At 46.2% G+C, this 22,805-nt stretch overlaps 1 protein-coding gene across 2 annotated transcripts; it reads right to left on the minus strand.

The window, feature by feature from the left end:
- Positions 1 to 3,576: 3,576 nt before the first annotated feature.
- On the minus strand, positions 3,577 to 22,278 carry panx2 (pannexin 2). 2 transcript variants are annotated; one of them, XM_045697024.1, is made up of 6 exons: positions 21,976 to 22,278; positions 15,946 to 16,720; positions 10,370 to 11,484; positions 9,500 to 9,626; positions 9,073 to 9,261; positions 3,577 to 4,445 (listed from the first exon to the last, which is right to left on the minus strand). In XM_045697024.1, exons 2-6 carry the CDS (start codon positions 16,172 to 16,174, stop codon positions 4,135 to 4,137), a joined length of 1,971 nt encoding a protein of 656 aa, XP_045552980.1. In that variant the 5' UTR covers positions 16,175 to 16,720; positions 21,976 to 22,278; the 3' UTR covers positions 3,577 to 4,134. The 2 variants fall into 2 exon arrangements, with proteins under 2 accessions (XP_045552980.1, XP_045552981.1); XM_045697025.1 differs by lacking the exon at positions 21,976 to 22,278 and adding an exon at positions 20,143 to 20,228.
- Between the last annotated feature and the right edge of the window lie 527 nt (positions 22,279 to 22,805).

The following is a 22,805-nucleotide window of genomic DNA, read 5'->3' on the forward strand; positions in this document are numbered from 1 at the left end:
ATTGAGGGAAAGATGAACAGAGCAAAGTACAGAGAGATCCTTGATGAAAACCTGCTCCAGAGTGCTCAGGACCTCAGACTGGGGCGAACGTTCACCTTCGAACAGGACAACGACCCTAAGCACACAGCCAAGACAACACAGGAGTGGCTTTGGGACAAGTCTCTGAATGTCCTTGAGTGGCCCAGCCAGAGGCCAGACTTGAACCAGATCGAACATCTCTGGAGAGACCTGAAAATAGCTGTGCAGCGACACTCCCCATCTGATCTGAAAGAGCTTGAGTGGATCTGCAGAGAAGAATGGGAGAAACTACCCAAATACAGGTGTGCCAAGCTTGCAGTGTCATCCCCGAGAAGTCTCGAGGCTGTAACCTCTACCAAAGGTGCTTCAACAAAGTACTGAGTAAAGGGTCTGAATACTTACACTACCGTTCAAAAGTTTGGGGTTACTTAGAAATGTCCTTGTTGTACATGAAAACATACATGAAATGAGTTGCAAAATGAATAGGAAATATAGTCAAGACGTTGACAAGGTTATGAATAAAATAATAATTGGGTCCTTCAAACTTTGCTTACGTCAAAGAATCCTCCATTTGCAGCAATTACAGCCTTGCAGACCTTTGGCATTCTAGTTGTCAATTTGTTGAGGTAATCTGAAGATATTTCATCCCATGCTTCCAGAAGCACCTCCCACAAGTTGGATTGGATTGATGGGCACTTCTTATGTACCATACGGTCAAGCATCTCCCACAACAACTCAATAGGGTTGAGATCCGGTGACTGTGCCATTATAGACAGAATACCAGTATGACTGCTTCTTCCCTAAATAGTTATTGCATAGTTTGGAGCTGTGCTTTGGGTCATTGTCCTGTTGTAGGAGGAAATTGGCTCCAATTAAGCGCCGTCCACAGGGTATGGCATTGCGTTGCAAAATGGAGTGATAGCCTTCCTTCTTCAAGATCCCTTTTACCCTGTACAAATCTCCCACTTTACCACCACCAAAGCACCCCCAGACCATCACATTGCCTCCACCATGCTTGACAGATGGCGTCAAGCACTCCTCCAGCATCTTTAAATTTTTTTGCGTCTCACGAATGTTCTTTGTGATCTGAACACCCCAAACATAGATTTGTCTGTCCATAACACTTTTTTCCAATCTTCCTGTGTCCAGTGTATGTGTTCTTTTGCCCATCTTAATCTTTTCTTTTTATTGGCCAGTCTGAGAAATGGCTTTTTCTGCCTAGAAGGCCAGCATCCCAGAGTCGCCTCTTCACTGTTGACGTTGAGACTGCTGTTTTGAAGGTACTATTTAATGAAGCTGCCAGTTGAGGACTTAAGGCGTCTGTTTCTCAAACTAGACACTGTAATGTACTTGTCCACTTGCTCAGTTGTGCAGCGGGGCCTCCCATTCCTCTTTCTATTCTGATTAGAGACAGTTTGTGTTGTTCTGTGAAGGGAGTAGTACACAGCGTCGTACAAGATCTTCAGTTTCTTGGCAATTTCTCGCATGAAATAGCCTTCAGAAGAAAGGTCTTTGTTTCTGGCCATTTTGAGCCTGTAATTGAACCCACAAACGCTGATGCTCCAGATTCTCAACTAGTCTAAAGAAGGCTAGATTTATTGCTTCTTTAATCAGCATAACAGTTTTCGGCTGTGCTAACATAATTGCAAAAGGGTTTTCTATATGCCTATGTACAGTTGTACAGTTTACATAGGTTGGTATCATTAAAATTCATTTTTCAACAACTCCACAAATGTATTGTTAACAAACTATAGTTCTGGCAAGTCGGTTAGCGCATCTACTTTGTGCATGACACAAGTAATTTTTCCAACAATTGTTTACAGACAGATTATTTCACTTATAATTCAGTGTATCACAATTCCAGTGGGTCAGAAGTTTACATACACTAAGTTGACTGTGCCTTTAAACAGCGTGGAAAATTCCAGAAAATTATGTCATGGCTTTAGAAGCTTCTGATAGGCTAATTGACATCATTTGAGTCAATTGGAGGTGTACCTGTGGATGTATTTCAAGGCCTACCTTCAAACTCAGTGCCTCCTTGCTTGACATCATGGGAAAATCTAAAGAAATCAGCCAAGACCTCAGAAAACAAAATTGTAGACCTCCACAAGTCTGGTTCATTCTTGGGAGCAATTTCCAAATGCCTGAAGGTACCACATTCATCTGTACAAACAATAGTACGCAAGTATAAACGCCATGGGACCACGCAGCCATCATACCGCTCAGGAAGGAGACACGTTCTGTCTCCTAGAGATGAACGTACTTTGGTGCAAAATATGCAAATCAATCCCAGAACAACAGCAAAGGACCTTGTGAAGATGTTGGAGGAAACAGGTACAAAGTATCTATATCCACAGTAAAACGAGTCCTATATCAAAATAACTTGAAAGGCCACTCAGCAAGGAAGAAGCCACTGCTCCAAAACCACCATTAAAAAAAGCCAGACTACGGTTTGCAACTGCACATGGGGACAAAGATTGTACTTTTTGAAGAAATGTCCTCTGGTCTGATGAAGCAAAAATAGAACTGTTTGGTCATAATGACCATCGTTATGTTTGGAGGAAAAAGGGGGAGGCTTGCAAGCCGAAGAACACCATCCCAACAGTGAAACACGGGGGTGGCACCATCATGTTGTGGGGGTGCTTTGCTGCAGGAGGGACTGGTGCACTTCAGAAAATAGATGGCATCATGAGGAAGGAACATTATGTGGCTATATTGAGGCAACATCTCAAGACATCAGTCAGGAAGTTAAAGCTAGGTTGCAAATGGGTCTTCCAAATGGACAATGACCCCAAGCATACTTCCAAAATTGTGGCAAAATGGATTAAGGACAACAAAGGCAAGGTATTGGAGTGGCCATCACAATGCCTTGACCTCAATCCTAGTGAAAATTTGTGGGCAAAACTGAAAAAGCGTGTGCGAGCAAGGAGGCCTACAAACCTGACTCAGTTACACCAGCTCTGTCAGGAGGAATGGGCCAAAATTCACCCAACTTATTGTGGGAAGCTTGTGGAAGGCTACCCAAAACGTTTGACCCAAGTTAAACAATTGCTATGCTACCAAATACTAATTGAGTGTATGTAAACTTCTGACCCACTGGGAATGTGATGAAAGAAATAAAAGCTGAAATAAATCATTCTCTCAACTATTATTCTGACATTTCACATTCTTAGAATAAAGTGGTGATCCTAACTGACCTAAAACAGGGAATGTTTACCAGGATTAAATGTCAGGAATTATGAAAAACTGAGTTTAAATGTATTTGGCTAAGGTGTATGTAAACTTCCGACTTCAACGTAGATATTCCATTAAAAATCAGCCGTTTCCAGCTACAATAGTCATTTGCAACATTAACAATGTCTACACTGTATTTCTGATCAATGTGATCTTATTTTAATGGACAAAAAAAATGTGCTTTTCTTTCAAAAACAAGGAAATATCTATGTGACCCCAAACTTTTTAGCGGTAGTGTACGTAAATGTGATATTTCATTATTATTATTATTTTTATACATTTGCAAAAATTTCTAAAAACCTGTTTTTGCTTAGTCATTATGTGGTATTGTGTGTAGATTGATGAGGGGGGAAAACTATTTAATCCATTTTATAATAAGGCTGTAACGTAACAAAATGTGGAAAAAGTGAAGGGCCCTGATTACTTTCCGAAAGAACTATAGATTGTGTGCTTTTCTAAAATGTATTTAAAAAGCTTCAAACCGTATGTCTTCCCTATTCCCTTTCTTATCTTTTTCATTAAGAGCTGCTTCCTCTCCAAGTCAAGAACATGACCAACAAATACTCCATTCAACTGTGCAGGATCTACAAAGGTAATGCTCCTGTGTGCATTTCAACGAAGTCTTCATGTGTGGGGAGAGTAACAGCAGTCAGATGACTATGGGTAGATCAGAACACATTGAATCACTATCCTCTCTTATGTTCCATTTTGTTAAATCTTCAACACTCCAGCTAAAAATTCTGGTTCAGCACCATCAGCACTCGCACTCGCACTCAGTGCCTTCACCAGAGGAGTAGTGAGGTATGAGCACAGCATAACTAGGGGTCAGGGGGACAATGTGGCTTTTGGCTATAGGTGGGATGGGACATGTGTGTCTCCTCCTCAACACTCCCCAGCAGAGATCAGTTCCCCCCCGGGTCTCTCAGACAGTCTGGCCCCCTGGCCTCTAGCCTCCTCTTCCTCCATACTGAGTAGCTGATGCATACTGAGCAGCTGGTGGGAAGGGATCCGAGTGAAGACTGCAGGCTGGGCATCTTCAGGCTCCTCTTGCTCGATCAGCGGTTCTGTAAGGTGGCGGTCAGCGAGAAAGGGTGGGTTGGGGCTGGGAGTGGCACCGTTCATATAGGTGCTGGTGGGGACGGTCATTGTAGAGAAGACTGTGTTGGTGGATTCTGGAGTGCGATCTTTTTTTTCTAAAAAGAGAGAGAGAGAGAAAACAGAACGGTACACAGGCCCAGAATTTTTCCAGACCACATGACCTATCCCGGAAAAACGTTAGACCCTAGTTATAGCCTACTTGTACACTCTTAGAAAAAAAGGTGTGATCTAGAACTTAAAAGGGTTCTTCAGCTGTCCCCATAGGAGAACACTTTGAAGAACCCCTTTTGTTCCAGGTAAAAAAAAGTTTCAATCTGGAACCTAAATGGGTTATCCTATGGGGGACAGTCAAAGAACCCTTTTGAACCCTTTTTTCTAAGCGTGTAGCCCAGGGATCATCAACTACATTCAGCCGTGGGCCAATTGACCGCAAGAAGCACAAACAGATATGTTTGACTAACACATAATCAATTCAAACCTTGCTTACATTTGTATACAATCACGTCTCTCTATTTTGCATTGGAATACTTGGAAACTGTCACGACTTCCACCGAAATTGGTCCCTATCCTTGTTCGGGCGGCGTTTGGCGGTCGACGTCACCGGCCTTCTAGCCATCGCCAATCCACTTTTCCTTTTCCATTTGTTTTGTCTTTGTCTTACACACCTGGTTTCAATCCCCCAATTACTTGTTCATTATTTAACCCTCTGTTCCCCCATGTTTGTTTGTGAGTAATTGTTTATCTTGTTACGGTCCGTTATTGTGGGCTCGGTATATTGTGTTGTATTTGTGATTACTTGGGTAAATACGTTGATTACTCATCTCTGCTGTCCTGTGCCTGACTCTCTACACCAGCTACACACAGGCCAATTACAGAATTACTCACCTGTCAAATGGAGTCAGCAGGAGCAGACGCCCTCCCTGTGGCGGTAGAGGAGCGCGTCCAGCAGCACGCGACCATGTTGCAACGTCTGGGCACCGCCATGGATCGCGTGCAGCAGACGATAGATCGTTGGGAGAGAGGAAGAGGTCATCCAGCGCCTCCACCAGCCCCACTACAGCAGGCCCCACTGTCCGCCCCTCCTGGATGCCAGGGGTTCCTTCTCCAGCTGGAACTCTACCTGGTGACCGTCCACCCGGCTCCTTTGGGACGTGAGAGCGTGTCCGCCCTCGTCTCCTGCCTCTCAGGTAAAGCCCTGGAGTGGGCCAACGCCGTATGGAGTGAAGGAGACACGGCACTGGACCATTACGCAGAGTTCACCCGCCGCTTTCGGGCAGTTTTCGACCACCCGCCTGAGGGTCAAGCGGCGGGTGAATGTCTGTTCCACCTGAGGCAGGGGACGAGGAGCGCGCAGGATTTCGCATTGGACGTCCGGACCCTGGCCGCCAGCGCGGGATGGAACGACAGGGCCCTGATCGATCACTACCGGTGCAGTCTGCGCGAGGACGTTCGTCAGGAGTTGGCCTGCCGAGACACCACCCTCACGTTGGACCAGCTGGTGGACCTATCCATTCGGCTGGACAACCTGCTGGCTACCCGCGGACATCCGGATCGGGGCCTGTCAGTTCCATCCCTCAGCACCTCCGCTCCAATGCCCATGGAGCTGGGAGGTGCTGCGCTTAGGGCGACCGGAGGAGGGGCCATTCCCTGCACCATCTGTAGCCGCAGAGGGCACACTGCTGGTCGGTGCTGGGGGGGTTCCTCAGGGTGTCGAGGCAGCAGGCAGGGCACTATCATGTCACCCCAGGTGCCCCCTGTTGCTCACATGTATGTGTTTATTAAATTTCCTGAGTTTTCCCCGCATTCCCAGCATAAGGCGCTCGTAGATTCAGGCGCAGCTGGGAATTTTATTGACCGTTCATTTGCCCATAGTTTAGGGATCCCCTTGTTCCTGTGGATATGCCCTTTCCTGTGCACGCCCTAGATAGTCGACCATTAGGGTCAGGGCTGATTAGGGAGGCCACCGCTCCACTAGACATGGTTACGCAGGAGGGTCACAAGGAGAGAATCAGTCTCTTCCTTATTGATTCTCCTGCGTTTCCCATGGTGCTGGGCCTACCCTGGTTGGCCTCTCTTGACCCCACTATTTCGTGGCAACAGAGGGCTCTCAAGGGGTAGTCACGAGAGTGCTTGGGGAGGTGTGTAGGAGTTTCCATCGGTGCGACTACGGTGGAAAGTCCAGACCAGGTCTCCACCGTGCTCATCCCCTCAGAATATGTCGATTTGGCTCTCGCCTTCTGTAAGAAGAAGGCGACTCAATTACCACCCCATCGACAGGGGGATTGAGCGATAAATCTCCTGGTAGACGCAGCACTTCCCAGGAGTCACGTGTATCCTCTGTCACAGGAGGAGACGATGGCTATGGAAACATATGTCTCCGAATCCCTGGGGCAGGGATACATTCGGCCCTCCACTTCACCTGCCTCCTCAAGTTTCTTTTTTGTGAAGAAGAAGGATGGAGGTCTGTGCCCGTGTATTGACTATCGGGGTATCAATCAGATCACAGTGAGGTACAGCTACCCGCTGCCTCTCATCGCCAGTGCGATCGAGTCAATGCACGGGGCGCGCTTCTTCACAAAATTGGATCTCAGGAGCGCTTACAACCTGGTGCGCATCCGGGAGGGGGGCGAGTGGAAGACGGCATTTAGTACCACCTCAGGGCACTATGAGTACCTCGTCATGCCGTACGGGTTGATGAATGCTCCATCAGTCTTCCAGGCCTTTGTTGACGAGATTGTCCGGGACCTGCACGGGCAGGGTGTAGTGGTGTATATCGACGACATTCTGATATACTCCGCTACACGCGCCGAACATGTGTCCCTGGTGTGCAGGGTGCTTGGTCGACTGTTGGAGCATGACCTGTACGTCAAGGCTGAGAAATGTCTGTTCTTCCAACAGTCCGTCTCCTTCCTAGGGTACCGCATTTCCACTTCAGGGGTGGAGATGGAGAGTGACCGCATTTCAGCCGTGCGTAATTGGCTGACTCCCACCACGGTAAAGGAAGTGCAGTGGTTTCTAGAGTTTGCCAACTACTGCCAGAGGTTTATCCGGGGTTTAGGTCAGGTAGCGGCTCCCATTACCTCACTGCTGAAGGGGGAACCGGTGCGACTGCAGTGGTCGGCTGAGGCGGACAGGGCTTTTGGTCACCTGAAGGCTCTATTTACCTCGGCTCCCGTGCTGGCTTATCCGGATCCCTCTTTGACGTTCATAGTGGAGGTGGACGCGTCCGAGGCTGGGATAGGAGCCGTGCTCTCTCAGCGCTCAGGCACGCCACCAAAGCTCCGCCACTGTGCTTTCTTTTCGAAGAAGCTCAGCCCGGTGGAGCGAAACTATGATGTGGTGGGGGACCGGGAGCTGTTGGCTGTTGTCAAGGCTCTGAAGGCGTGGAGACATTGGCTTGAGGGGGCTAAACACCCTTTCCTCATCTGGACTGACCACCGCAATCTGGAGTACATCCGGGCGGTGAGGAGACTGAACCCTCGCCAGGCAAGGTGGGCCATGTTCTTTACCCATTTTGTTTTCACTCTGTCCTACAGACCAAGTTCCCAGAACGCTAAGGCAGATGCACTGTCCCGGATGTATGACACAGAGGAGCGGTCCATGGATCACACTCCTATACTTCCGGCCTCTTGCCTGGTGGCACCGGTGGTGTGGGAGCTGGACGCGGACATCGAGCGGGCGTTACGCACAGAGCCCATCCCCCCAGTGTCCAGCTGGGCGCCTGTACGTTCCGTCTGCTGTCCGCGACCATTTGATCTATTGGGCCCACACGTCACCCTCCTCTGGTCATCCTGGCATCTTTCAGTACCTCGTGGAGTGGGAGGGGTACGGTCCGGAGGAGAAATGCTGGGTGCCGGTGGAGGACGTCTTGGACCCTTCGTTGCTGCGGGAGTTCCACCGTCTCCATCCGGATCGCCCTGCGCCTCATCCTCCGGGTCATCCCCGAGGTCGGTGTCGGCGCACTGCTGGAGCCGCGCGTCAAGGGGGGGGTACTGTCGCGACTTCCGCCGAAGTCGGTCCCTCTCCTTGTTCGGGCAGCGTTCGGCGGTCGACGTCACCGGCCTTCTAGCCATCGCCAATCCACTTTTCCTTTTCCATTTGTTTTGTCTTTGTCTTACACACCTGGTTTCAATCCCCCAATTACTTGTTCATTATTTAACTCTCTGTTCCCCCATGTTTGTTTGTGAGTAATTGTTTGTCTTGTTACGGTCCGTTATTGTGGGCTCGGTATATTGTGTTGTATTTGTGATTACTTGAGTAAATACGTTGATTACTCATATCTGCTGTCCTGCGCCTGACTCTCTACACCAGCTACACACAGGCCGATTACAGAAACAGATATCTTAGATAAAAATCACTGATTTCCTGGTTGTTTTACAGTCTTTTATGTCCAAAAATGAAAATTATGCAAACAATTATTATTATTATTTATAGAATTTTTTGCTCAGAAAACTTGAGGGGCCAAATAAAATCACCCGCGGGCCGCCAGTTGGGGAATCCTGGTGTAGCTTATAAGGACGAATTAGTCATGAAAAACGGGGTTCTATATATTGCAAATAAACCTCACCATTCCGTGAAGTGTTCTGTTAGTGGGCTATTTTTCACCTTTTTCTCCTTGATCGAAAACGTCAACAAGAATCAGGGGACACAGGAGTATATATAGAATATGGTTTGGTTGCCTTGGTGAGAGATCCGTCCTGAGATTAGGCATGGCAATCTTACCTGTGATAGAAGCGGAGACATGGACAATGGTGTGTGTGCCCTCGATGAACACCGCATCCAGGGTGTGGTCTGGGGGTAGAGGCTCTGCGCTGACTGTCTCTACTTTGGTGGGCTTACGGATGGTCAGCATGTACGGGTGGACATCCAGGGAAAAGTTGCGACTATGCTTTTTCTCCATCGTGCTCATATCTGCAGTCGGCATTCAACAGATTCAACAGATATGGTCAGCAGAGATGGAACAGAACAGTGAGACTGAAAAGTGCAGAAATTGCACAACTTTATGTACAGCATTTGACATTCCAGAAGCAAAAGCAGTTTTAGTCAAATATACAAAATAGAGTCATATAGCATAATTCTGAGTAACCATAAACGTTACCTTCATTTACCCAAATTTTCTACAGTAATGTCACTGCTCTCAGTACAGTACCTTTAGCAGAGTACTGTGTGCTCTTGCTTAAAGGAGCGACGTAGCTCTCTGCCACTGTTTTCCTCCTCACCAGTTTGGGCTTCTCAGGCTTAATGCTGTTCTCCAAACGCGTCATTGTCAGAGGTTCCTTCACAATGGACATGGACAGTTAGTACAATTATCCCAATTAGGATTAGATTATTAAAGGTATAGTTCACTTTTTGGAGGTTTTCCTTCCCTAAGGTTTTTCCCGACTTAGTAAGTGTTACCTCAGGTTTTAACAAACTTAAAAACGGTTTGGATGAAACAACATCACCCTAATAAATTTGCAAAAAAGCTCAAACTTAAAAAGTGAACGATCCCTTTAACAGATATAACATTGTTAGTTCTGATTGAAACCGATTAGGTTCTCTGCCTTTAGAGTTCTAATTGAGTACACTGTGCCATCTCTTGCTGAGAGACTAATTTATCTATGGGCCTTTCAATCGGAAAAGGCTCATGTCAAGTCTTCTCAATAAACGCCGATTAGAATATTGCTGATATTGCTCTGGTCCACTGAGTACAACCCACTGTACAGTAAGTGGTGCTTTGGTTTTTCAGCACAGTGGGTGAAGACTATTTTACTGCTTATATTAATTTACATTATTATCCTCAGTTATTAACCTGAAGGAAATCCACAGGTATCTTGAGGCCGGGCAAGTTACAAGATGAATCAAGTTAATTTGGGTCTAAAACCTCTTTTCATGTGGTGGTAATTAATCATAACATAAATAAACTTACTAGGTGTAATTTACCTTTAGACAAACATATAGTGTTTCCAGCCTATTATAAGTGGCCAAAATATGCAGACCTTTGACAGGCAACATTTAGGCCTAGTGTATGGGGTCCTACCTTAAAGGGCTGTGGGAGAGGGTTGGAGCTGGGGATCCACTTCATCTTCTTGCGTGGTCGTTTGATGACCAGCGGCTCCCCTCCCAGCTCCCCAACCCCCAGGAGAGAGGGGTCCATATTGGGATCTAGGGTTTGGATGCCTGAGTCCCTCACAGTGGGCGTGACATCTTGGTTAGACTGGGCCAACGCGGCCAGCAGCTGCCTCACCACGTTGTCATACATGAGGTCGCTCTCATTGGTGATGAAGTCCAGGCGGTTGAGTGACTTGATGTGGTCACGGTTCTCGTTACAGAACATGGCCAGAATGTTGATGTCGCAGAACTGGGACTTTTGCCAGCGCCTCCGCGTCTTGATGCCCACCTTGTGCAGTTTGTCGAACACAAAGTTGGACTTGCGCACCACAAACAGGTGCAGCAGGTTGACCAGGATGACGAGGTTCATGGTGCTCAGCAAGGCGATGTCCACGGCGGCCATGATTCGCTGCAGCTGCACGGCCGGCAGTTTGCAGTTGACGCTGAGCCTCAGCTCTGGGATGCTGCTGGTGTCTGGAGGCTCCCCCAGGGCACAGCTGAACTCGTTCTGGCGCTGGCGGTGCCAGTAGGCGCTCAGGTAGGAGATGGGGATGGAGCTGAGGCAGATGATGGCCAGGTGGCGCCCCAAGTACAGCTTGGCCAGGAAGTTGCTCTGGCCTCGTCTCTCCAGGTACTTCTCAAACAGGTTCTGCTCGGGGCTCTTCTCCTTCTCCGCGTTCTCGATGATCTCACGTCTCTCTTTCTCAGTGATACCCGGTCCTTTAGACTGGATCTGCTTCTCGATTTTAGGGGCCCGGCCCTCGGCCGCCCGGTGGTAGCAGTTGTCGATCTCGTGAAGCAGAAAGTTGAGCTCGGAGGTAAGTCTTGTGGAGGCCATGAACTCCCAGCCGAGAGCAGGGATGTACATGATGCCAGCAAAGGCCAGCAGGGCATAGGGCAGGAACTTGTGCTCGAATAGCGAAGGTCGAAGTTCAGGCTCCACCCCGGGCACGGCATCATGCAGCTCTGTCCAACAGTAGCCTCGCGCGTACAGGGCCTGGTCACGGGTGAAGTTGTGAGGCGTGTAGCAGTAGATTGACTCCTCTGAGAGGGAAAAGATGGAGAGAATTAGTTGTCATAATGAAACATTACAACATGACTGATGGTTATGTACGTTTGTAATCTCTACAGTAAGTGAATGAAATGAATATAAAATTAGTTCAATTGAATTGCCAAACTTTTTACAGTCAGTCCTTATAAGAATAATGTTCATTCTATAGATGTTTCTTATGTGGGGGGAAATACCATTGATCCATTTCATCATACAGTACCAGTCAAAAGTGTGGACACACCTACTCATTCAAGGGTTTTCTTTATTTTTGCTATTTTCTACATTGTAGAAAAATAGGGAAGACATCAAAACTATGAAATAACACATATGGAATCATGTAGTAACCAAAAAAGTGTTAAACAAATCAAAATATTTGTTATATTTCAGATTCTTCAAAGTAGCCACCCTTTGCCTTGATGACAGATTTGCACAATCTTGGCATTCTCTCAACCAGCTTCACCTGGAATGCTTTTCCAACAGTTTTGAAGGAGTTCCCACATATGCTGAGCACTTGTTGCCTGCTTTTCCTTCCCTCTGCGGTCCAACTCATCCCAAACCATCTCAATTGGGTTGAGCTCAGGGGACTGTGGAGGCCAGGTCATCTGAATCAGCACTCCATCAATCTCCTTCTTGGTCAAATAGCCCTCACACAGCCTGGAGGTGTGTTGAGTCATTGTCCTGTTGAAAAACAAATGATAGTCCCAATAAGTGCAAACCAGATGGGATGGCATATCGCTGCAGAATGCTGTGGTAACCATGCTGGTTAAGTGTGCCTTGAATTTTAAATAAATCACAGACAGTGTCACCAGCAAAGCACCCCCACACCATCACACCTCCTCTTCCATGCTTTACGGTGGGAACCACACATGCAGAGATCATCCGTTCACCTACTCTGCGTCTCACAAAGACACAGCAGTTGGAACCAAAAATCTCAAATTTGGACTCATCAGACCAAAGGACAGATTTCTACCAGTCTAATGTCCATTGCTCATGTTTCTTGGCCCAATCAAGTCACTTCTTATTATTGGTGTCCTTCAGTAGTGGATTCTTTTCAGCAATTTGACCATGAAGGGCTGATTCACACAGTATCCTCTGAACAGTTTATGTTGAGATGTGACTGTTACTTGAACTCTGTGAAGCATTTATTTGGGTTGCAATCTGAGGTGCAGTTAACTCTACTGAACTTATCCTCTGCAGCAGAGGTAACTCTGGGTCTTCCTTTCCTGTGGCGGTCCTCATGAGAGCCAGTTTCGTCATAGCGCTTGATGGTTTTTGTGACTGCACTTGAATAACCTTTCAGAGTTCTTGCCATTTTCCCGGATTGACTGACCTTCATGTCATAAAGTAATGATGGACTGTCATTTCTCTTTGCTTATTTGACCTGTCCTTGCAATAATATGGACTTGGTATTTTACCAAATAGGGCTATCTTCTGTATACCACCCCTACCTTCTCACAACAAAACTGATTGTCTCAAACGTATTAAGAAGGAAAGAAATTCCACAAATGTACTTTTAACATTTTAATTGAAATGCATTCCAGGTGACTACCTCATGAAGCTGGTTGAGGGAATGCCAAGAGTGTGCAAATCTGTCATCAAGCAAAGGACAATCTCAAATATAAAATATATTTTTATTTGTTTATCACTTGTTTGGTTACTACATGATCCCATATGTGTTATTTCATAGTTTGGATTTCTTCACTATTATTGTACAATGGAGAAAATAGTAAAAATAAAGAAAAACCCTGGAATGAGTAAGTGTGTCCAAACTTTTGACTAGTACTGTATGTCTGAAGAGCTCTCAGGTTTCAATCATCTCTGGAAGACACGGATTGCCTCGTCCATCTGATACACACCATAGTACCCTCCAAGCTCATCATTCAGCTCAGGGCCCTGGGTCTGAACCCCGCCCTGTTCAACTGGGTCCTGAACATCCTGACGGGCCGCCCCCAGGTCATGAAGGTAGGAAACAACACCTCCACTTCACTGATCCTCAACACAGGGGCCCCACAAGGGTGCGTACTCAGCCCCCTCCTGTACTTCCTGTTCACCCATGACTGCGAGGCCACACACGCCTCCAACTCAATCATCAAGTTTGCAGATGACACAACCATGGTAGGCCTGATAAGCAACAATGATGAGACAGCCTACAGGGAGGTGGTGAGGGACCTGGCAGAGTGGTGCCAGGAAAATAACCTCTCCCTCAATGTTAACAATCGTGGACTTCAGGAAAAAGCAGAGGAAGCACACCCTTATCCACATTGACTGGACTGCAGTGGAGAAGGTGGTTCCTCAGCGTACACATCACTGACAATCTGAAATGGTCCACCCACACAGACAGTATGGTGAAGAAGACGCAACAGCGCCTCTTCAACCTCAGGAGGCTGAATAAATTTGGCTTGGCACCTAAGACCCTCACAAACTTTTACTGATGCACAATTGAGAGCATCCTGTCGGGCTGTATCACCGCCTGGTATGGCAACTGCACCGTCTGCAACAGCAGGGCTCTCCACATGTCACAGGAAGGCCAAAAAGATCATCAAGGACATCAACCACCCGAGCCACGGCCTGTTCACCCCGCTATCATCCAGAAGGAGAGGTCAGTACAGGTGCATCAAAGCTGGGACCGAGAGACTGAAAATCAGCTTCTATCTCAAGGCCATCAGACTGTTAAATAGCCATCATTAGCTGGCTAACACCCGGTTACTCAACCCTGCACCTTAGAGGCTGCTGCCCTATATACATAGACATGGAAAAACTGGTCACTTTAATAATGTAACACTAGTCACTTAAAATAATGTTTACATACTGCTTTACTCATTTCATATGTATATACTGTATTGTACTGTATTTTAGTCAATGCCACTCCGACATTGCTCGTCCTAATATTTATATATTTCTTAATTCCATTATTTTACTTTTAGATTTGTGTGTATTGTTGTCAATTGTTAGATACTACTGCACTGTTGGAGCTAGGAACACAAGCATTTCGCTACACCCACAATAACATCTGCTAAATATGTGTATGTGACCAATACAATTTCATTTGATTTGATAGTGCTGATTTTTGGTATAAAACCGAATGCAGAGGAGACTGAGGAGGAGGCATCACTTCAAGCCACACTTGTATTCCATCCACTCTTTCCCTGTTTTGCTGAGCACGGTAGCAGCAAGGCCTTTCGGCTGCCGACTGCCAAGGTCTGGGTGGTTCAGGGGCAGATTTGTCCCTGAGGCGCACTTGTGACTTTCATTTAATGAGTTTTGGACCGAGCATGACAACATTGCACACTGAGTGCAGAGCGCTGAGTCAGGTGGCTGGGGGACAAGTACTGTGTCTGGGAAAATGCTGTTTTTCAGGCTTGAGAAAGTTTATTTCATTGTTCTTTATTGTTTCTCCACCTATTTTAGGAGAGTTAAATCCACCAGAATGTACACAATTTGAGGGCACTAAGCAAGTACATCAGTACAATAAGTGTGTACAATTTCAGGGCACTAACCAAGTACATCAATACAATAAGTGTGTACAATTTGTGGGCACTAACCAAGGACATCAATACAATAAGTATCGCATTGTACTTAAATGCAATATAGTGCACATTGCACTGCTGTCATCGGTTGCTGCCATGGCACTTCAGATGTGTGTCGGGCCTATCGAATGAGTCCTATGGGTGACCCATGTTTTCGAGTTTTGGGGAGGAGCAGTGCAGAAAATGCAGAAATGGGCTCCGCCCAGCACTAAGTGAAATGCTCAGTCACAGCTGGTTGGTGCTGCTATGCAGACAGCCTGACTCAGCATTAAGCTACGCCCCCACCTTCCTCTCTGTTCACCACAGTGGCCCAGCCTAATGTCTGCACTGATCTTTCTCACATCAAACACCAAATACATTGCATACTAACCCTCAACTCCCCAGATCTCTCTATGGTGTTCAATCATTCGGATAAAAATAACATAGAGCACCCTTGCATCCTACCATGTTAGACATTCTGAATGCCAATGTTGTTGGGGCTTTGTCTGTGAGAGCAACCTTTGTTGTTGTTTTTTCTATATACCAATGTCATAGTATGAATAACATGAAGCTACTACAGCTGACTACTACAGTATCTGTGCTCTGGTTCAGTGTTAAGTGAGAGGCTGATGTGATGAGTCAACAACAACACATTAGGACAGAACGTTCTCAGCCTGCTGTGTGTGTTTGGCGTTTACAGAAGCAGCACGGCACTGTCACAGCCCCCTCTATGGGCACTCTGCCAGACCTGGGTTCAAATACTATTCTAAATCTTAAATACTATTAGCGTTTTCTCTGGTCTGCCTGCTGTGCCAAATGGGTGGCGTTTGTACTGTTGCAACTATTCTACTGGTTCAATTACCACAGACAAGCTCAATCAAGCACAGTATTTCAAATGACTTCAAATAGTATTTGAACCCAGATCTGCCGTCTGGCCGACCCACTGACCTGCGAAGTTCCTTGTGAAGACGAGGGTGACAAGCAGGATGGGGATAATGACTGTGCCGATGGTGACGACGCGGTCAAATGGTAGCTCTAGTTTGAGCTGCACCATGAGGCCGGCCAGCATGCCTCCCTTCTCATCCTGAGAAGAGCCAGGCAGAATCAGCTCCTTCAGCTTCTCCCCCGCCAGCAGAGCCGTGGCCATGTCTAAGTTCTGCTCGAGGATGTTCTGCATCCGGCCTGAGAAGACAACTGGCGCCCCCTCCTCCTCCTAGCTACCTCCACCTACACACACTGGGCTACTTCCACACACACAGGACTGGCTGTCTCCTGGCCAGACCTGGTTATGTGGCTATGTAAAGTCAGTAATGGCTGGGTCTTGATGGATAGTCTCTTGGGTGTCTTGGGATCTTCACTGACTGTGAGTGGGACCTCCCACCTTTTGCCCCGTCCTCCTAGCTACCTTTACTCACACGGGACAGTCTGGGGTATGTTCACTGAGAGGGAGTGGGACAAACAATGCTCTCTGACTGTCTCTTCCAACATTGAGAAAGGACGTTAGGTTCAGTCAGTGGTTTTCAGTGTGTTCCAGTTGTGCTGTGTACATTCTGTGCTTTTGTCCTCTCTCACCTTTACCTGGCTTTGGTCCACACACAGTGTGTCAGGTTGAAGAGAGGACATATGATCTTTCTCTCGGTTCTCAAAGAGTGTGGTTCCTCGCAGATGAGTTTGTAAGTTTGTACCATGCCCAGAGCAACAGGGATACCTCCTGTCCTTCCTCCTGTGAAAGACAGATTGGCGATTAGTTTGATTTAAACATACAAAATGTTGGCCTTTTTTTTCCAAAAAGAGACTGAAAAAATAAAGCACAAAAACACAAGCTTAGTGAACATTAAAAAGAGTTGAAGTAAGTTATCTGGTTAGGATAATCTCTATAACCAGAGAAGCACACAGGTACACCATTTGGCAATTAACTGAAAGGCTGTCTCATCCAGTGTTCATCCATATATATATTTTTTAAATTTAACCAGCCAAAGTCAGTTAAGAACAAATTCTTATTTACCAAGACAGCCTACCCTGGACCAATTGTGCGCCACCCAATGGGACTTCCAATCACAGCCAGATGTGAAACAGCCTGGATTTCAACCAGGGACTACAGTGACACCTCTTGTACTGAGATGTAATGCCTTAGACCGCTGCGCCACTTGGGAGCCATATTATCTATATGATATAAATAATAGTATTACTATGTGTCACCTTGTGTGGCTATGTGCCTTAAATACCCACTCAGTAGTAGTGGGGGCTCAAGTACAGTGAAATGCCTTTCTTGCAAGCTCTAAACCCAACAATGCAGAAATCAATATCAATGTAGTACTAAAAATAACATAAGGTAGAACAAAAAAACTAAAGAAATAAGTAAGCTATATACAGGGTCTGTTCCAAGACCATATTTACAATGTGCAGGGATACTGGAGTGATATAGGTAGATACTGTATGTATAGGGGTAAGGTGACTAGGCATCAAGTATATGTGATAAACAGAGTAGCAGCAGTGTATATGATGATTGTATGTGAGTGTGTGTGTGAATGTGTGCAGACTCAGTATAAATCTGTGTGCATGTTATGTGTGTGTGAGCAAATGAAGTGAGTGTGTGTGTGTGTGAACAAGGGTTAACTCAGATAGTCCGAGAAGACATTTTGTTAGCTAGTTAGCAGTCGTATGGCTTGGGAATAGAAGCTGTTCAGGAGCCTGTTGGTGTCAGACTTCATGCACTGGTACCGCTTGCCGTGCAGTGGCAGAGAGAACAGTCTATGGCTTGGGTGGCTAGAGTCTTTAACAATTTTCCGGGCCTTCCTTTCACACCGCCTGATATAGAGGTCGTGGATGGCAGGGAGCTCGGCCCCAGTGATGTACTGGGCTGTCCACACTACTCTCTGTAGCGCCATGCGATCGAGGGTGGTGCTGTTGCCACACCAAGCAGTGATGAAGCCAGTCAAGATGCTCTCAATGATGCAGCTGTAAACCTTTTATAGGATTTGAAAGAAGTAGTCTGTAAGTAGCGCAGTAGTCTGAAGGGCGAAGTCACCCTCTCTGATGAGAAAGAGGACCTTAGAAAGCCTTACAAAGCTTTTTTGCATCGCCAAGTACAAGGGCATATGTTTATTCCCAAACATTCCCAAACAAAAAAAGGATTTGGTTCCTGTCTGAGTCAATCAATATTATCAGATTGCGATTTATATCATGTTATTGTTTGTCATATGACATGTTCTGGTCATTCAGAGAGAGCACACCCCCATGCACATCGAGGGGGCCGCAGCGGAGAGGGTCAAAAGCTTTGAGTTCCTTGGTGTGCACATCAATGACAACCTGAAATGGTTTCTTTTCACACAGACAGCATGGTGAAGAAGGCGCAACAGTGCCTCTTCAACCTTAGGAGGCTGAAGAAATTTGGCTTGGCCTCTAAGACCCTCACAAACTTCTACAGATTCACCATTGAGAGCATCCTGTCGGGCTGGATCACCGCCTGGTACGGCAGCTGCACAGTCTGCAACCGCAGGGCTCTCCAGAAGGTGGTGCGGTCAGCCCAATGCATCACCGGCGGCACACTGCCTGCCCTCCAGGACATCGACAGCACCCAGTGTCAAAGGAAGGCCAAGAAGATCATCAAGGACATCAGCAACCTGAGCCATGGCCTGTTCACGCCGCTACCACCCAGAAGGCGGAGACAGTGCAGGTGCATCAAAGCTGGGACCGAGCGACTTAGAAACAGGCTTCTATCTCCGCCCAGTACCCTCCCCTGAATCTTAGTCACTATTCTAGCCGGCTACCAGCAGGTATTCTACCCATAGAGACTGCTGCCCTATGTACATAGAGAACACTGGTCACTTTAATAATGTTTACATACTTTCTTCCACTTTATATGTATATGTGGTATTCTTGGCTCACTTTTTTGTTAAATATCGGGTTTGCTAGGTCTGAAACACAAGCATTTCGCTGCACCTGCAATTCTGTGTACACGACCAATAAACTTTGATTTGAAATGATTCCCCCTGGAGCTGTGAGGCATTATCTTTATTGAACACTATGTCCAACCTGGGGATGTCAAATATCAGACTCCAGGACACCTGTCAGGGATGCTTCTTAATGCTTTGTGTGTGTGTGTGCGTGTGTGTGTGTGTGTGTGTGTGTGTGTGTGTGTGTGTGTGTGTGTGTGTGTGTGTGTGTGTGTGTGTGTGTGTGGTGGTGCGTGCGTCTCGTCGTCTGCGTGTGTGTGTGTGTGTGTGTGTGCGTGCGTGCGTGCGTGCGTGCGTGCGAGTGTGTGTGCGCAGGTGTGCAGGTGTGCATGCATGTGTTTGTGTGCGTCCCATTGCCACTGCTGCACTCTGCAAGTGAGGAGGGGGTTGCTGCTGCTGCATGCACACTACAGGAAGGTTACTTGAATGTCCTTCGAGAGGATTGTGATCACATTGTCCCGGCTCACCTCACCGCAAACACCCCTCCCCTCTCTTTCTCTCCATCTTACTTTCCCTCCCTCTCTTTCCATCTCTTTCTCTTTCCATCTCCTTCTCATCATTCACACAGAAGCTGGCCCATTCATTCTGCAGATAGAGGGGAAGAGAGACTGTAATGATTACATTGTGCAAGGACAGAGGGACGGGAAACATGTCTACTAACTGGATTGTTTGAATCATGACTTACTCCATAAAATGGCTTCCCGGACCCTCCCCTCCCTGCCCCTAGCTGAGCCCATCATTAATATTATAACCATTTGGTTTTCATAGAATTCTGCCCTATTATGCCCTCCAATAATACCGTTTCTACTTTTTTACTGTTGAATGCTATCAAGCGTTACATTTTTCAGCGTATGCATGATACAATTTATGATGACAAATGGAATGTATCTGAGCGTAACATACTGCAATATGTAGAATAGAATGAAGTTAATCTACTGTAAAAACATCTGAAATAAATCACTGTGAGATAAACTGTCAACTTGTCAAGCTGCCAGTAATGAAACATTAGTCATGGGTAGCGACAGTGCTGACCTGTAAGGATGAATAGATAACACCCTTTTACTCATTTTAAAGATACAGGTGTAGGGTGAAGTTGCCTCTAGACGCTGATCTGGGGTCAGTTTAGCATTTTCCCAACTAATAGTTAAGGTTAGGATTGGGGGACGGGAAGTTGATCTTAGATCTGTACCTAGTAGAGGGAACTTCACCCCGGAGCGAAGATGCAGAGCAATGGTCCTTCTTTGTGGGACCCTTGGATCACGGAAGAGAAAGCCCTGAGACAGAGGTGAAAGGGCTGGTTCAACTTGGGAACAAAAAAATAAAACAGTATTTTCTTTAGGCTACTGGTGTAGGCCACATTTATGACCTGATGATTCTTGTAAATGTTTGTCCCACAAGTCCAAATATCTGGTTTACAACCAACAGTTGCCAATTGTAAATCAATGTAGTCTTGTAGGGGACAATATCACATTTCAAACACTCAGCTTCTGGCAGTAGTGAGCCCTTGGCAAAAGTCCTACAACAGTTTATGCCCCACAGTTGAACATTTTTTTAAAGGGATGCCTACATTCACTAGCTACTGTAAACCACATGTTTGTTTATGGCTGTCCCTATTTTATAGACAGTCACTGCTGGTGTAGACTCACTTTTGCTGAAGCAGTTAACACAATTCACTGTATGTTTAAAGGAAAGTGAGTGGAACTGTGTGATCCTTCAAGTACTCTCACCGGTCCTCCTCATTTTGAGCATTAGTGAACATCCATTCCGAGTGTGATCCTCAATGTATAGATTGGCCTCCTTCCAAAAACCCCAGAACAAGCGAGCATGGCGAATGGTGTAATCTTACATCAACAACGCAAAGTCCGCAGTATAACGCTAATTCAATCTGTTATAGGCTAGCTTTCTTCAAGTGCACAAATAACAGGTTGAGCAAACTTTAAAAGATAGTTATCCCTGCAAACAATAGCGATTAGGCTACCCCTACTACACCAAATGCAACTCCCTCGCTAAACGAAATGCTCCAATAACATAACAATGAAGCCATTGTGGTTATAATTATATGCTGCTTACTGGCTATAATATGATATTATAGGGTTTCCTCAACTAGTCTAGTGACATTTCCCAAGAGTCATTCTCAAACATGCCGCACTGTTGGTTTGACTAGTAATCCACAGGCTATTGGCTACTTTACATCAAAGGAGCAGTGCACGAAACACTGCTTGCTATAAGTCACGCCGTTTCAGCACGGAGCGGTGGACAAAACACTCTGCTATAAGTCACGCCGTTTCAGCACGGAGCGGTGGACAAAACACTCTGCTATAAGTCACGCCGTTTCAGCACGGAGCGGTGGACAAAACACTCTGCTATAAGTCACGCCGTTTCAGGAACGGTGGACAAAACAATCCGCTATAAGTCACGCCGTTTCAGCACGGAGCGGTGGACAAAACACTCCGCTATAAGTCACGCCGTTTCAGCACGGAGCTGTGGACAAAACACTCCGCTATAAGTCACGCCGTTTCAGCACGGAGCTGTGGACAAAACACTCCGCTATAAGTCACGCCGTTTCAGCACGGAGCGGTGGACAAAACACTCCGCTATAAGTCACGCCGTTTCAGCACGGAGCTGTGGACAAAACACTCCGCTATAAGTCACGCCGTTTCAGCACGGAGCGGTGGACAAAACACTCCGCTATAAGTCACGCCGTTTCAGCACGGAGCGGTGGACAAAACAATCTGCTATAAGTCACGCCGTTTCAGCACGGAGCGGTGGACAGCTCCTGAAATGTAGATGGGATGCTGAAGATCTGAGTGTGAGTCTGAGAAGGGTGTAGTAAGGACTCGTACTAGACTTTCAGCTCTGTGAGATTCAATAGGCTACCTGTATTAGCTGCAGTCCACCTGTCCATATTGGTGACAGGCACAGGAAATTCAGCGTCCATCTATAAGGAAAATATATCAGGCCGAGAATTCACTGTGGATTCAAATTCGCCCATTTACACAAAGAGAGGAAATAATGTACTCACCGGTCCTGTGCATCCTCGGCCTGCTAAGAGTTAATCTGCAGTGCGGGCGAGCCGCTACAGCGTCTATCAGGGCACACCGGTTTGTTCCGCCTTTACCCCTCCTCACCCTCCCCTCCCGGTTTTGTCTCTCTCCTCTCTTCAGAACCAAAGACGCAATAATGCATTAGGATTCAACTAATTATTGCTTCCACGCTCCTTGCCCAAATTGAAACGACAAATACTGATTTAGATGCATATTTGACAGTGTTGTGAAAACCCGGACAACGGGTTGTGATCTTCAGAGAGGGAAACAAGCGCGAAACCTTGGATGTAGTCTAAACGGGATCCTTAGGACGTCCCAACTCTGACGTCACCCCATTGAAGTTTAAATTTAAAATAGTTAAGTTTAGTCTAATTTATTAGGGTCCCCATTAGCTACTGCACATGAAGCAGCTACTCTTCCTGGGTTCCACATAAAACGTAGGCTATAAATACATGACAAAGTATATTATAGACACGAACAACATAAGATATTAAATTAAATTCAAAATATTTACAACAAATAAGAGTTATATATTGGAAAGACACCAAGAAACAACAAAAATACTATTTACACACAATTCATATAGACATATTCATATTCTTATATACAGTACAGTTAAATTCGAAATTTAGAAAGAGGTGAGGCGCTGTGATACAATATGTTTTTTATCTGTTTTTTTAAAGATACACTTGCTTTTTGCCCAAGTAACATCTTGTGTCAGAGCTTTCCATGATAACATGGCGCTATAAATAACTGAGCGATGAATTATCTTTTTTTAATATTTTGGGTACAGTGAAGAAACCCACAG

Source organism: Salmo salar, chromosome ssa16 (genome assembly GCF_905237065.1).
Source record: "Salmo salar chromosome ssa16, Ssal_v3.1, whole genome shotgun sequence".
Taxonomy (NCBI): Eukaryota; Metazoa; Chordata; class Actinopteri; order Salmoniformes; family Salmonidae; genus Salmo; species Salmo salar.